The sequence below is a fragment of the Mirounga angustirostris genome, unplaced genomic scaffold (assembly GCF_029215605.1).
Source record: "Mirounga angustirostris isolate CCGP_5_RB_7025 unplaced genomic scaffold, mMirAng1.0.hap1 SCAF_3, whole genome shotgun sequence".
NCBI lineage: Eukaryota > Metazoa > Chordata > Mammalia > Carnivora > Phocidae > Mirounga > Mirounga angustirostris.
In genome coordinates this window covers 86,132,864-86,147,938 of record NW_026991711.1, presented here as the reverse complement: position 1 = coordinate 86,147,938, position 15,075 = coordinate 86,132,864, and the positions used below count along the sequence as shown (strand labels likewise).

General features: G+C 39.2%; 1 protein-coding gene across 4 annotated transcripts in view; it reads left to right on the top strand.

The window, feature by feature from the left end:
* The window catches only part of UGGT1 (UDP-glucose glycoprotein glucosyltransferase 1), a 139,024-nt gene extending 124,303 nt beyond the window's left edge, over window positions 1-14,721 (top strand). The window contains exons 40-41 of one of the 4 annotated variants that reach the window (XM_064586350.1): window positions 10,119-10,184; window positions 14,162-14,721. In XM_064586350.1, coding sequence (XP_064442420.1) covers window positions 10,119-10,184; window positions 14,162-14,271 — 176 coding nt within the window. In that variant the 3' untranslated portion in view covers window positions 14,272-14,721. Of the gene's footprint in view, window positions 1-10,118; window positions 11,002-14,161 lie in introns of those variants that run through there. The other 3 variants (XM_064586349.1, XM_064586352.1, XM_064586351.1) reach the window with 3 other exon arrangements.
* Window positions 14,722-15,075: the final 354 nt, after the last annotated feature.

Sequence of the window (15,075 nt, the reverse complement as noted above, 5' to 3'; positions counted from 1 at the left end):
GTAGGATGTTCTTTAACCTCCATGAATTTGAGGTCTTTGCAATTTTTTTTGGTGGTTGACTTCAAATTTCATAGTGTTGTAGTCTGAAAATATGCATGGTATGCTCTTGATCTTTTTGTACTTGTTGAAGGCTGATTTGTGACCCAGTATGTGATCTTTTCTGGAGAATGTTCCATGTGTACTCAAAAAGAATGTGTATTCTGTTGCTTTAGGAGGAAATGTTCTGAATATATCTGTTAAGTCCATCTGGTCCAGTGTGTCATTCAAAACCATTGTTTCCTTGTTGATTTTCTGCTTAGATGATCTGTCCATTGCTGTAAGTGGGGTGTTAAAGTCCCCTACTGTTATTGTATTATTATCAATGAGTTTCTTTGTGTTTATTATTAATTGATTTGTGTATTTGGGTATTCCTGAGATCTTCTTGATGGATAGACCCCTTAATTATGATATAATGCCCTTCTTCATCTCCTTTTACAGTCTTTGTTTTAAAATCTAGTTTGTCTGATATAAGTATGGCTATTCCAGCTTTCTTTTGATGTCCATTAGCATGATAGATGGTTCTTGACCCCCCTCACTTTTGATCTGTAGGTGTCTTTGGCTCTAAAATGAGACTCTTGTAGGCAGCATATTAGATGGATCTTGTTGTTGTTTTTTAATCCATCTGATACCCTGTGTCTTTTACTTTTGATCGCTCTTTCTATTATGAATGACAACCTTGCCAGATAAAGAATTCTTGTCTGCATATTTATCCCATGCAGCACACTGAGTATTTCCTGCCACTTTTACTGGCCTGCCAAGTTTCTGTGGACAGGCCTGCTGCGAATCTGATATCTCTTCCCCTGTAGGTTAAGGACTTTTATTCCCCTTGCTGCTTTCAGGATTCTTGTATGTGTAATTTTTGAATTTGAATGTGATATGCCTTGACAGTGGTTGGCTTTTGTTGAATTTAATGGAAGTTCTCTGTGCTTCCTGGATTTTGATGTCTGTGTCTTTTCCCAAATTATGGAAGTTTTTAGCTATAATTTCTTCACATAAACCTTCTGCCCCTTTTCCTCTCTTTTCATTTTCTGGGACTCCTGTGATACAAATGTTATAACATTTTAATAAGTCACTAAGTTCCTTAAGTCTACCTTCATGATCCATTATCTTTCTTTCCCTTTTCTTTTCAGCTTCATTATTTTTCATAATTTTATCTTCTATATCACTGATTTGCTCTTCTACTTCGTCCATCCTCATTTTTGTGGCTTCCATTTGTGTTTGCATCTCAGTTACAACATTTTTAATTTCAGCCTGACTAGATTTTAGTTCTTTTATCTCTGCTTTAAAGGATTCTCTAGTGTCTTCTATGCTTTTTTTCAAGCCAACTAGTATCCTTATAATCATTGATTTAAATTCTAGTTCAGACATCTTACTTATATCTATATTGATTAAATCCCTGGCTGTGAGTGCTACTTGTTGTTCTTTCTTTTGGGGTGAATTTCTCCATCTCATCATTTTGTTCAGGAAAGGAAAGAATAAAGAAAAAGCAAAAAACAATAAAAACCAAAAAAAATAAGGACGCCTCCCCCCCCCAAACCAAAGGAACTAGACCCTGGGTGTGTTTTGTTTTGGTCTGCTTATTAAGACTATGTCAACGTCTAGTGCGTTGGGGTCCCTGGGTAAGGGTCTACGAAATCACCAGGACACAGGGGATGCAGAGCAAAGGCAGCACTTGCAACTGCATACTGCTGTTTATTACTCACATAGCTATATACTCGCAGTGATCAGATAAACATAACAATGTATACTTAAAGTATCAAGCCAACATCCGTGAAGTGAAATATACACGAAATTCAATAAGAACAAAATACATCCTGTTTATGCTTGCAGAATAAAGAATTCTCTTAGCCATCCTTCCTTTGGAGACAACATGTTCTTTGTCTTTAGAAAGAACACTTCTGTTTAGAAAGACACACTTTAAGCGAGGCAAGAGCCACTTCCTGCTGATCCAGGCATTTAGGACTTGCAACATGAGATAAGGGGAAGAGAACATTTTCTCCTCCTGGCCTAGGCCTGCCTGGCCGACCTTAACCTCACTGCAGTCCTCAAATGACCCTGGCCTGCAAGGGGTCTACAAGCCTACACCATCTCAATTCCCTCTTTTTTCTTTTGTTTTAATAAAAGTGCCTTCCAAAGGATGGCCATAGAATTCTGGGAAGGTTTTAGATAGCAAAAATGCAACAGCATAAAGCATAAGATAACAATCAACAATACAAATCCCATTCCTCCAGCAGTATGCCCCAAACTCTGAATAATACCTTTTGGATCTAGTCCCTCAAGTTGCTTAAGAAGTAAATTGGCCAACGTAGCGGCATCTGATACAGTAAGCAAGGCACACATAGCCAAAAATAAATTTTCAGGCGTACAAGCCTTCCCCGTTCGCTGCAGGATTTTTTGCCCTTCCCCACTAAGCTTTTTAATTTGCCCCCAAGTCGGCAAAGCAGTAGCAAATATCTGCCAACGGCAACGTCGTCCTCCCAAATTCAGATGTGCCATGGCCTGCAACGGAAGTTCATCTTGGTCTGGATTCCCCATCCGTCGCCTGATGGGATACGGTGCCATTTGAATTGGCCCTCGACCGGATCCATCGCGCGGGGAGCCAGGAACAGGTCCGTCCATCCTCTGTGGAGACATAAGCATAACCCTTCCCTCTGCAAAGCAATAGCCCCGGTTGCCATTCTGCATCTGCGGTTGGTTTAAGCCATATATGTTCATTTAATGGAGGGGGAGCGACCTCTCCCTCTATGAACTGTTTTTCTGCTCGGGACAGGATATCTCCCTGCGGAAGATTCAAGAAATTTAATGTGAACAGAGCTTGTTGCAAAATGGAACGTGCATTTGATTGAGTGAATGCTAAGATATGATCCTTTTTCCTCCTTTTTAATTTTTTTAATTTGTAACTTTAAAGTACTATGCGCACGTTCTACAATGGCTTGCCCTGGAGGATTGTATTCAATGCCTGTTTTATGCATGATACCATATTGTTTACAAAAAGTTTGAAATTTCTTACTGCAATATGCAGGTCCATTATCTGTTTTAATAATAGATGGTAAACCCATCACAGCAAAAGTTTCTAGAAGATGGGAGATGACATGCTGTGTGGTTTCACCACTTTGTGCTGTGGCCCAAATAAATTGAGAATATGTATCTATTACCACATGTACATACATACAAAGTTCAGAAAACCACATCTGCCACTGCAGATACTCAGGCTCCTTTAAAAGAGCCCGACAGAGGACCCTCCAGTCCTCAGGAGAAAAATTGCTATAATGTCGAGCTAGACTATTAACTAGCTCCTTAACATAATGTGATTGTGGTCCATATAAAGACACTGCCTTTTTCAAGCGACCAATATCTTCTATACCTATTCCTTCATAATATGGTGCTTGTGCCATTCCCTGGATTGGGGGAGGCCTGATAACAGGAAAAGCAAAGACAGAATTACCTGCGCCACCCTCATCATCGCTATCCTCTAGCGCATCAAGCTCAGCTAAAGCAGCAGAAAGGAAAGGATTTTTAGAAGAAAGAGCTGGTACAGACGGCAAAGGCGGAGCAGAGGGCTTCCTAGAGGGTTTCTTAGACTCTTCCGCCATAGCCATAACCTGCTGAAAAACCTTCCATACACGCTCCACCTCGGGATCCGACTTTACTTTCGGTTTTGGTTCTTCATTACCACACTCACTAGGCTCACGGGATGGTGTAAGCTTAAAGGTATCTTTCTCTACCGCCCTTTTCTCATCCGTATCTAGAGGGAGGTCTTGTATAGAAGGAGCCATCTCCTTATGGAAGTCTTTGACCGTGCGGTCGTCCTCCATTGCTTTAAGCACTGTAAAAATAATCGACCAAATAGACCAAAACCGCACGGGAATTTTTTCTCCCTGTCTCATTGCCTTCTCGACATTATGTCGAACTCGCCGCCAGTTATCTAAATCTAAAGTTCCCTCCTCTGGAAACCAAGGATTCCATTCCCGAACCACCTTCAAACACAGCTCAATATCATTAGAAGCGACAGTGATACCATAGACAGCAAGTGAATGCCTCAGCATTTGAACATAAGGAGTAGAAGTTTCTTGTCCCATCACCCTGTACTTAATTAAGTTACTCACCCTTCCTGTACATCCTTCAGGGTCCCTGTTCGGGCGCCAATTGTCAACGTCCAGTGCGTTGGGGTCCCTGGGTAAGGGTCTACGAAATCACCAGGACACAGGGGATGCAGAGCAAAGGCAGCACTTGCAACTGCATACTGCTGTTTATTACTCACATAGCTATATACTCGCAGTGATCAGATAAACATAACAATGTATACTTAAAGTATCAAGCCAACATCCGTGAAGTGAAATATACACGAAATTCAATAAGAACAAAATACATCCTGTTTATGCTTGCAGAATAAAGAATTCTCTTAGCCATCCTTCCTTTGGAGACAACATGTTCTTTGTCTTTAGAAAGAACACTTCTGTTTAGAAAGACACACTTTAAGCGAGGCAAGAGCCACTTCCTGCTGATCCAGGCATTTAGGACTTGCAACATGAGATAAGGGGAAGAGAACATTTTCTCCTCCTGGCCTAGGCCTGCCTGGCCGACCTTAACCTCACTGCAGTCCTCAAATGACCCTGGCCTGCAAGGGGTCTACAAGCCTACACCATCTCAAGACTATAGCTCCAAAAAGAAAAAATAGAAAGAAAAAAAAAAACCCCACAAAATAAATAAAATGCAATGAAAATGAACATAAAAATAAAAAATATAAAAATATATGTAAAAATAAGAATTTAAACAATTAGTAATAAAAATAAAACAAGGAATTGAAAAAATAAGAAAATAAATGAAAAATTAATAATAAAAAATAAAGAATAAACATAAAAAGGAAGCTAGATCCTATTTTCCCTAGAGCTGGAGCTTTGCCGCACTCTATGATCAGTAGGTTTTGGGCATGGGAGTTGTTTGTGCTGCTCTTCCGGGGAGGGGCCTGCTACGCTGATTCTCAGGCTGTTTCTCAGGCTGATTTGTTACAGGGGAAATGTTCCTCCAAGGTGCAGGGGGTTGGGGCTTGGTGCAAGTGCGCCGGCCTCCACTAGGTGGAACTGTTTTGGTCCCTAAAGGCTTTTAGCACTGATAGGTGTGATGAATTGTGGCAGCACCCCACTCTCTAGCCCCAGAGCTGAAAGATTGTGCCCCCCACTCTTCAGAGAGCCCCCATGGAAGAGCAATAAATTGCCCTTCTTGTGTCCCTGGTTTCCATCTGAACCTTGCATTCACCCTGTGTCCAAGCTTTTTTAACTCAGGCATGTGACTGAGTTTCAAAACTCCAAATTTTAGGGACTCCTGGCACGACTGGTGGTGTTGCTCTGGAGGAGAGGTCTCACCGTGTTTTTGCTATTTACTGGCTGATCCCAGGAAAGCAGTCACATGACCATGTAGCAGTTCACAGTTTATGGCAAAACAGAGCAGAAAGCCAGCACCAAGACCCGCTGTTCTCAGCCAGTTTCCCCACTCCTATGCCTGAGAACAATGCAGCACATCGGCAGCATCCATTCTTCTTGCAACCAAGGGGATCCTCAGACCACCCTGTCACCCCTGGGATTCCTCCCCTCTTCAACACCTGGGCACCTTTAAGCCAGGCATATCCCCCATAGTAGCAGACTTCTAAAAGTTCAGATTTGGGGGTTGCCTGGAAAAAACTACATATCAATAATCAAAGGAAACTGGAAATTTCACAATAATTCACAAAATTGAGCACACTCTTAACCAATGGGTCAAAAAATCACAAGAGAAAGTTTTAAAAACCTTGAGACAGATAAAATGAAAATACAACATTCCAAAACTTATGGGATACAGAGCTAAGGGGGAAATTTTTAGCAGTAAATACCTACATTAGAAAGGAAGAATATCTCAAGTTAATAACTTAACTGTAAATCTTAGAGAACTAGAAAAAAAGAAGAGCAAACTAAATTCAAAGAAGCAGAAGAAAGAAAATAATAGGAACCTGGGTGGCTCAGTTGGTTAAGCATCTGCCTTTAGTCAGGTCATGATCCTGGGGTCCTGGGATTGAACCCCACATTGGGCTCCCTGCTCAGCTGGGAGCCGGCTTCTCCCTTTCTCTATGCCACTCCCCCTGCTTGTGCTCTCACTTTTAAAATCTTTAAAAAAAGAAAGGAAATAAATAAGGATTAGAGCGGAGATTCATGAGTTAGAGAGTAGAAAAACAATAGAGAAAATCAATAATGCCAAAAGTTTGTTCTTTGATATTGACAAATTTGATAAATCCTTAGATTGAGAGGGAGGGTGGGAGAAAGAGGGAGAGGGGCGAGATAGGGAGGGAGGAAGGGAGGGAGGGAGGAATGGAGGGAGAGAGAGAGACTTAATCAAAATCAGAAATGTAGTAGATAGAGGGAGAAGGGAAAGAGAGGGGGAGGGGGGGAGAGAAAGGGGAGGGAGAGGGAGAGAGGAAAAGAGAGGGGGAGAGGGAGGGTGAGAGGAGGGAGGGAGGAGAGGGAAAGTGGGAGAGAGGGAGGGAGAGAGAGACTTAATCAAAATCAGAAATGAAGTGGGGACATTACTACTGAAATAACGAATAAAGTGGAGGGGTGCCTGGGTGGCTCAGTCGGTTAAGCGTCTGCCTTCAGCTCAGGTCATGATCTCATGGTCCTGGGATTGAGCCCTGCATCAGGCTCCCTGCTTAGTGGGGAGTCTGCTTTTCCCTTTCCCTCTGTCCCTCCCCCGCTCACCCTGCTCTTGCTCTCTCTCTCTCAAATAAATAATCTTAAAAAAGTAAAAATAAAAACAGTTAAAGTGGATCATAAGAAAATACCATGAACAATTGTATTCCAGCAGTTAAATAACCAAGATTAAAAGGAAAATTTTTTATAAACACACAAACTACCAGAACTGACTCAAGAAAAAGTAGAAAATTAGACTAGACATACAACAAGTAGAGATTGAATCAGTAACCATCAACCTCCCAACAAAGAAAAGCCTAGGACCAGATGGCTTCACTGGTGGGGGAATTCTACCAAATATTTAAGATGAATTAAAATCAATCCTTCTCAAACTCTTCCCCAAAAAATGAAGTAGGGGGGGAACCCTTCCTATCTCATTCTATGAGGTAGCATTGCCCTGAAACCAATGTGAGACAAAGACACAACAAGGAAACTAAAGACCAATATACCTTATGAATATCGATGCAAATATCCCCTCAAAATACTACCAGTGGAATTCCAGTATATAAAGATTTAGGAGCAAGTGGGATTTATCCCTAGGGCAAGTGTGAATTTTTAATGTATGAAAATTATTCATTGTAATATACCACATGAAGGAAAAATACCACATGATTTCAACTGATGCAAAAATAAAATTAGATAAAATCCAACTCCCTTTCATAATAAAAACATTCAACTGGGAATAGATGGAAATGCTCTTTATGTGACAAAGACCATATGTGAAAAACCCACAACTAATATCATGCTCACTGGTGAAAGTCTGAAAGCTTTTCTCCTAAGATCAGGAGCAAGATGAGGATGTCCACTAGTCACTATACACCATAGTGCTTGCTGCCAGAGCAGGTAGGAAAGAAAAAATAACAGTTACCAAATTGGAAAAGAAAAGGTAGTTATCTTTGCAGACAATATGATATGTAGAAAACCTCTAAGGAATCCACAAAAAAGGTTGAATTTAGTAATGTTGTAGGATACAAAGTTGGCACACAAAAATCAGTTGTATTTCTATATACTAGGAATAAACAATCCCAAAAGGAAATTAAGAAAACCATTCCATTTACATAGCATCAAAATAATAAAATTCTCAGGAATTAACTTACCATGGGAGAGAAATACTGTATACCGAAAGCTGGAAGACATTGCTAAAAGAAATTAAAGAAGGCCTAAATAAATGGAATGATATATCACATTCATGGATGGGAAGGCTTAATATTGTTAAAATGACAGTACTTCCCAAATATGTTTACAGATTTAAAACAATCCTTATCAAAATTCCACTGGTATTTTCTGCAGAAATGAAAAAACTGATCCTAAAATTCATATGGAATTTCAAGGGACTCTGAATAGCCAAAGCAATCTTGATAAAGAAGAACAAAGTTGGAGGACTCACATTTTCCAAATTTGAAACTTATTGCAAAGCTACAGTGGTCAAAACAATGTAGCACAAGCATAAGAATAGAGATATACAGACTGATGGAATAGGATAGAGATCCTAGAAATAAACCCTCAGATTTATGATGAATTGATTGTTTAAAGTTTATTTGTCAGGGAGAGAGAGAGAGAAAGCACAAACAGATGAATTGATTTTTGAGAAGAGTGCCAAGACAATTTAAGGGGATAAGGGAAATATTTTTAAAGATGGTGCTGAGACAACTCTATAGCCACGTGCAAAAGAATGAAGTTCAACTCTACCAAGTTAGCAATTGTTTCTTTCTTTCTTTTTTTTTAAAGATTTTATTTATTTATTTGAGAGAGCGAGAATGAGAGAGAGTACATGAGAGGGGGGAGGGGGGAGAAGCAGGCTCCTCGCTGAGCAGGGAGCCCGATGCGGGACTTGATCCCGGGACTCCAGGATCATGACCTGAGCTGAAGGCAGTTGCTTAACCAACTAAGCCACCCAGGCGCCCTAGCGATTGTTTCTTAATTATGACACCAAAAGCACAGATAACAAAAGAAAAAAATAAATTGGGGGAACCTGGGTGGCTCAGTCGTTAAGTGTCTGCCTTCGGCGCAGGTCATGATCCCAGGGTCCTGGGATTGAGTCCCACATTGGGCTCCTTGCTCGCCGGGGAGCCTGCTTCTCCCTCTACTGCTCTGCCTGCTGCTCCCCCTCCTTGTGCTCTCTCTCTCTGACAAATAAATAAACAAAATCTTAAAAAAAAAAAAAAAAGAAAAAAATAAATTGGACTTCATCAAATTGTTTAAAGTTTGTGCACCATAGTAAAAAGACAAGCCACAGGACAGAAATAATATTTGTAAATTATATATCTGATAAGGGATTAATATCCAGAATATATAGAGACTCGTACAATTCAACAGAAAAAAAAAAGCAAACAAAAACCCACTCAATTATAAAATTGGCAAAATACTTGAATAGATATTTCTCCAAAGGAGAAACACAAATTGCCAATAAGCACATGAAAATATCCTCAAATATCCTAATTAATCATTAGGAAAATGCAAATCAAAACCTCAATTTAAAAGTCTCCAACCATAATTATGTAGTAAAATATCTGTATCTACTTTCAGTTCTGTCAGTTATCGTCCCATGTATTTTTGTTGCATTTTTTTATTGTGGTAAAATATGTATATATCATAAAATTTACCATTTTAGCCATTTTTAAGTGTAAAATTTAGTGGCATTAAATACATTCATAATGTGCATCCATCAGCATTATCCATCTCCATAACTTTTCATCATCCCATACCAAAACTATGCCCATTAAACAACTCTCCATTGTCTCCTGGCCCCAGCCCCTCATCACCTCTTTTAGGTACCTCATGTAAGTGGAATTACACAATATCCTTTTGTGTGTGCCTTATTCCATTTAACATAATATCCTCAATATTTGTCCATGTTGTAGTATGTCTTAGTCATCTCAAGCTTACATAACTAAATACCACAGACTGAGTGGTTTAAGTAACAGAAATTACTTGCTCACAATTGTGGAGGCTGAAGGTCTGAGATCACAGAGCTAGCATGGTCAGGTTCTGGGGAGGGGTTTCTTCCTGCCCTGCAGATGGTTGTCTTCTTGCTGTGTCCTCAGAGGGCAGAGGGAGAGAGAGCTCCTGGGGCCTTTCTCTTCTTATAAGGACAGTAATCCCATCATTAGGTCCCCACCCTCATGACATCATCTAATCCTAATTATCCCCCAAAGGCCCTATCTCCAAATAATATCACATTGGGGGTTAGGGCTTCAGTATATGAATTTTGGGGGTGGGGACAGAATTCAGTCCACAGCATACCATGTATCAGAATTTAATTCCTTTTTTAAGGCTGTATAATATTCCTTTTTATGTATACAAAGCATTTTATCCATTCATCTGTCAATTGATTTGGGGTTGTTTCTATCTTTCGGCTATTAGGAATAATGCTGCTATGCACACTGGTGTACAGATATCTGGCTGAGTGCCTGCTCTCAATTCTTTTGAGTAAGTATCTAGGACTGGAATTGCTGGACCATGTGGTCATTCTATATTTAACTTTTTAAGGGAACTCCACAGCAGTTGAACCATTTTACCTACTAGCAATGTACAAATGTTCCAATTTCTCTACATCTTCATCAACATTTATATTCCTGTCTTTCCAATAACCATCCTCTTGGGTGTGAAGTGGTATCTCATTGTGGTTTTGATTTGTATTTCCCTGATGAAAAATGATGCTGAGTACCGTTTCATGTATGTATTGGCCATTTGAATATATTCCTCGGAAAAATGCCTTTGCCCATTAAAAAAATCCGTTTTTTAAATTATTGAATCAAAAGGATTCTTTATATATTCTAGATACAAGACTCTCATCAGATATGTGATTTGGAAATATTTTCTCTCATTATTGGGTGTCCTTTCACTTTTTGACAGTGTCTTTTGAAGCAACAAATTTTAAATTTGATGATGTCAAATTCAAGGACATGAAGGACATGAAGATTTACCTCTATGCTTTCCTTCTAGGAGCTTTATAGTTTTTTTTTTTAAGATTTTATTTATTTATTTGACATAGAGAGACACAGTGAGAGCGGGAACACGGGCAGGGGGAGTGGGAGGGGGAAGCAGGCTTCCCGTGGAGCAGGGAGCCTGATGTGGGGCTTGATCCCAGGACTCTGGGATCATGACCTGAGCTGAAGGCAGATGCTTAACGACTGAGCCACTCAGGCACCCCCAGTTTTTTAGTTTTTAGTACTTACATTTAGGTCTTTTATCCATTTTGAGTTAATTTTTATTATGGTGTGAGGTAAGGATTTAACTTAATTATTTTGCATGTGGCTTTCCTGTTGTCCCAGCACATTTGCTGAGAAGACTATTCCTCCCCCCATTAAATAGCCTTGACATCATTGTTTAAGATCAGTTGACCATATATGTGAGGGTTTATTTCTGGACTCTCTATTCTATTCCATTCATCTATATGTCTATCTTTATGACAGTACCACACTATTTTGATTATTTTTTCTTTATAGTTAGCTTTGAAAGAAAGAAATGTGAGTCCTCCTGCTTTGTTTTTAATCAAGATTATTTTGCTATTCTGAGTCCCATCAAGTTTCATTTTAATTTTAGAATACCTTGTCACTCTCTGAAAAAAAAAAAAAAAGAGTGCTGGGATTCTGATAAGCATTGTGTTGAATCTGTAGATTAATTCATGGGACATTGCTATTTTAACAATATTTGCTCTTCCAGTCCATGAACAAGGGATATCTTTCCATTTATTTAGATTTTTAATTTCTTTTAACAATGTTTATTAGCTTTCAGAGTGTAAGTTTTGCACTTCTTTTGTTAAAAGTATTCCTAAGTATTTTATTCCTTTGCATGCTATTGTAAATGAAATTATTTTCTTAACTTCATTTTCAGATTGTTCATTGCAAATGTCTAGAAATACAAATGATTTTATATATTGAGCTTGTATTCTGCAACTGTACTGAACTAGTTTAGTAGTTTAGTAGTGTTTAGAGGAGTTATTTCAGGATTTTCTATATACAGGATCATGTCATCTTACAGATATAGTTTACAGATATATATATATATCTAGTACTAGATATAGATATAGATATAGTTTTATATAGTTTTACTTTCATCTTACAGATATAGTTTACAGATATATATATATCTAGTACTAGATATAGATATAGATATAGATATAGATATAGATATAGATATAGATATAGTTTTACTTTCTTCTTTTCAGTTCTGGATATCTTTATTTTTATTGCCTAGTTTCCCTGGCTATAACTTCCACAATTTTGAATAGAATTGGCGGTAGTGAACATCCTTGCCTTGCTCCTGGTCTTAATGGGGAAAATATTCTGTCTTTCAACATTAAGCATGATGTTAGCTATTGGTTTTTCATAGATGCCCTTTATCAAGTTGAGGAAGTTCCCTTATTTCCCTAGTTTGTTGAGCTTTTATAATGAAATTTGTTGGATTTTGTCAAATGTTTTTTCTATGTCTATTGAGATGATCATGTAGTTTTTATTTTTTATTGAAATGGTGTATTTTAGTAATGAACTTTTAGATGTCAAACCAACCTTGCATTCCTGTGATAAATCCTATTTGGTCATGGAGTATAATTCTTTTCGTACCTTAATGGGTTTGGCTTACTAGTATTTTGTTGAGTATTTTTCTGTCTATATTGATAAAGAGATATTGGCCTGTAGATTTTTCTCTTGTAATGTCTTTGTTTAGTTTTGGTATCAGGGTAATACTGGCCTCCTGTTAAGTGGGAGTTAGGAGTATTTATTGTGAGTAAATAAATCCACATCTACAATGTTGTTACCAAAGACTCTGAAATATATATATATATTTATTTATTTATTTATTTATTTATTTAAGAGATTTATTTATTTGAGAGAGAGAGAGCATGAATGGGGGGAGTGGCAGAGGGGGAGGGAGGGAGAGAATCCTCAAGCAGACTCCCCACTGAGCGCAGAGGGTGACATGGGGCTCAATCCCAGGACCCTGAGATCATGACCTCTGCCAAAATCGAGTCAGCTGCCCAACCAGCTAAGCCACCCAGGCACTCCTGAAATATGATTTTAATAAAACTAAAAACAAAATATGGTTGATAATCAGCAAAGCAAGGAAAGAATGTGATATAGTTACCCACTCTCACAAGTAATACTAGTTATTATATAAAATCTGATGGGTGCAGGAAAAATAAAAATATTCTACTACCAGAGATTACTACTATTAACATTTTAACATATTTGCATATATATTCACACACACACACACACACACATATATATATCAAAAGTAGGCCATATTGTATGTGCTATTTTTTAAAATACAGTTTTACTTTTAGTAATTTTATACATGAATAGAGTTATACCTCTTTCTCTGCTTTTATTTGTTTATTTGAGAGAGAGAGCACTAGAGACAGAGAGAGCAAGCACAAGTGGGGGGGAGAAGGAGAAGCAGACTCCCTGCTAAGCAGGGAGCCCAATGTGGGGCTCCATCCCAGGACCCTGGGATCATGACCTGAACAGAATGCAGATGCTTAACTGACTGAGCCACGCAGGCGCCCCCTCTTTGTATGCTTTAAGGTACATATAAGAGAAAATCCTCCTTGGGCTGGCATACCTAATAAGAAAACATATTAGTTCACACATCAGAAATCAGAGTGAGGACAGTCTTCCAGCTGAGTGAGTCCGGTGTTCAAAGATACATTCAAGTCCCAGATCTTCTCATCTCTCAGCCCTGTGAACCACAGCGTCAGCTTTGTATTAAGATAGTCACCCGTAGCATATGGTGCTGCCTGTTTCCTTATCCACATGGTGGAGAACCTGGCTTCCCAGTGACAAATGAATCTTTCACACTGGGAATTTTCCAGAAGACTGGGCAAACCTCTTCTGTTCTGGAGCCAGCCACTGGGTATCAGTCAAGCCCACCCCTTGAGGTGAGGTCAATTCCCCAACTGCCTTTTCAGGGGGGAATGGGCAAAGTGGGAGTGGCTATTGGCAAGTCCATCACAGTGTCCATCATGAAAGCTTAAAAAATCAAATAGTACTTAAAAATGTATATGGAAGATCAGCAGGTTGCTGACCCATTCTGCTCCATCCAGAGGCAAACATGTTCTAACTCTTTAAGCTATTTTTTTCAGGTATTCCTCTCCAGATTTCTCAAGAACATACTTATATAGTGCTATTTCTTGATACTCATGGTGATTAAGGATTTAGCTCTTCTGCAGTAACATCTTCTGCCTGCCCAGTTCCCCTCATACATCATTAAGTACAGTAGCCATTATATTGTTATGTTGTTATGTTATGTTATGTTATGTTACATTATGTTATGTTTTGTGTCCCCCCAAACTCATATGTTGAAACCCTAACCTGCGATGTGACTGTATTGGGAGAGAGGGGCTTAAAGAGGTAATTAAAGTTAAATGAGTGGGCTCTAACCAGTGTGACTGATGTCCTTACAAGAGGAGGAAGAGACACCAGGGATGTGCACACAGAGAATAGGCCATGTGAGGACACAGCAAGAAGGCAGCTGTCTACAAGCCAGGGAGAGGGTTCTCACCAGAACCACCTGACCATGCTGGCACCTTGATCTTGGACGTCCAGCCTCCAGAACTGTGAGAAAAAACATTTTTATTGTTTAAGCCACCCTGTCTGTAGTATTCAGTTACAGCAGCCCTAGCAGATGAATACAGTAGCTTAACTATTTGGCTAAATCTGTAGTAATTCAATCATTGTGATTATGTAGATGCTGTTTACTGCTGCAACAAACTATGTATTATAACTTCTTTCCTGACACGATGCAGTACTATTATTTAGACTATGGACCTCATTGTATTTTCACCAGTTTTTATATGCACTCATTTGTGTATGTGTGTGTGTGTGTGCAGTTCTATGCAATTTGATCTCATATATGTGTTTATGTAGCACCATGATCAAGATATGGAACTTTCCCTCACCATGAAAAATTCCCATGCCCCTGTCCTTTAGCAACCATTAACTGTCCTTCGTTTCTAGAGTTTGATCATTTCCAAGATGTCATATGGTGTCATACAGAAAATAGAATCATACAGTATGCACCTTTTTTTAAAAAAAAGATTTCAGGGCGCCTGGGTGGCTCAGTTGGTTAAGTGACTGCCTTCGGCTCAGGTCATGATCCTGGAGTCCCTGGATCGAGTCCCGCATCGGGCTCCCTGCTCGGCAGGGGCTCTGCTTCTCCCTCTGCCCTCTTCCCTCTCATGCTCTCTGTCTCTCATTCTCTCTCTCTCAAATAAATAAATAAAATCTTAAAAAAAAAAGATTTCATTTGTTTATTAGAGAGAGAGAGAGAGAGATTGAGGGAATGAGGGAGAGGGGGAGGGACAGAGGGAAAAGAAGAC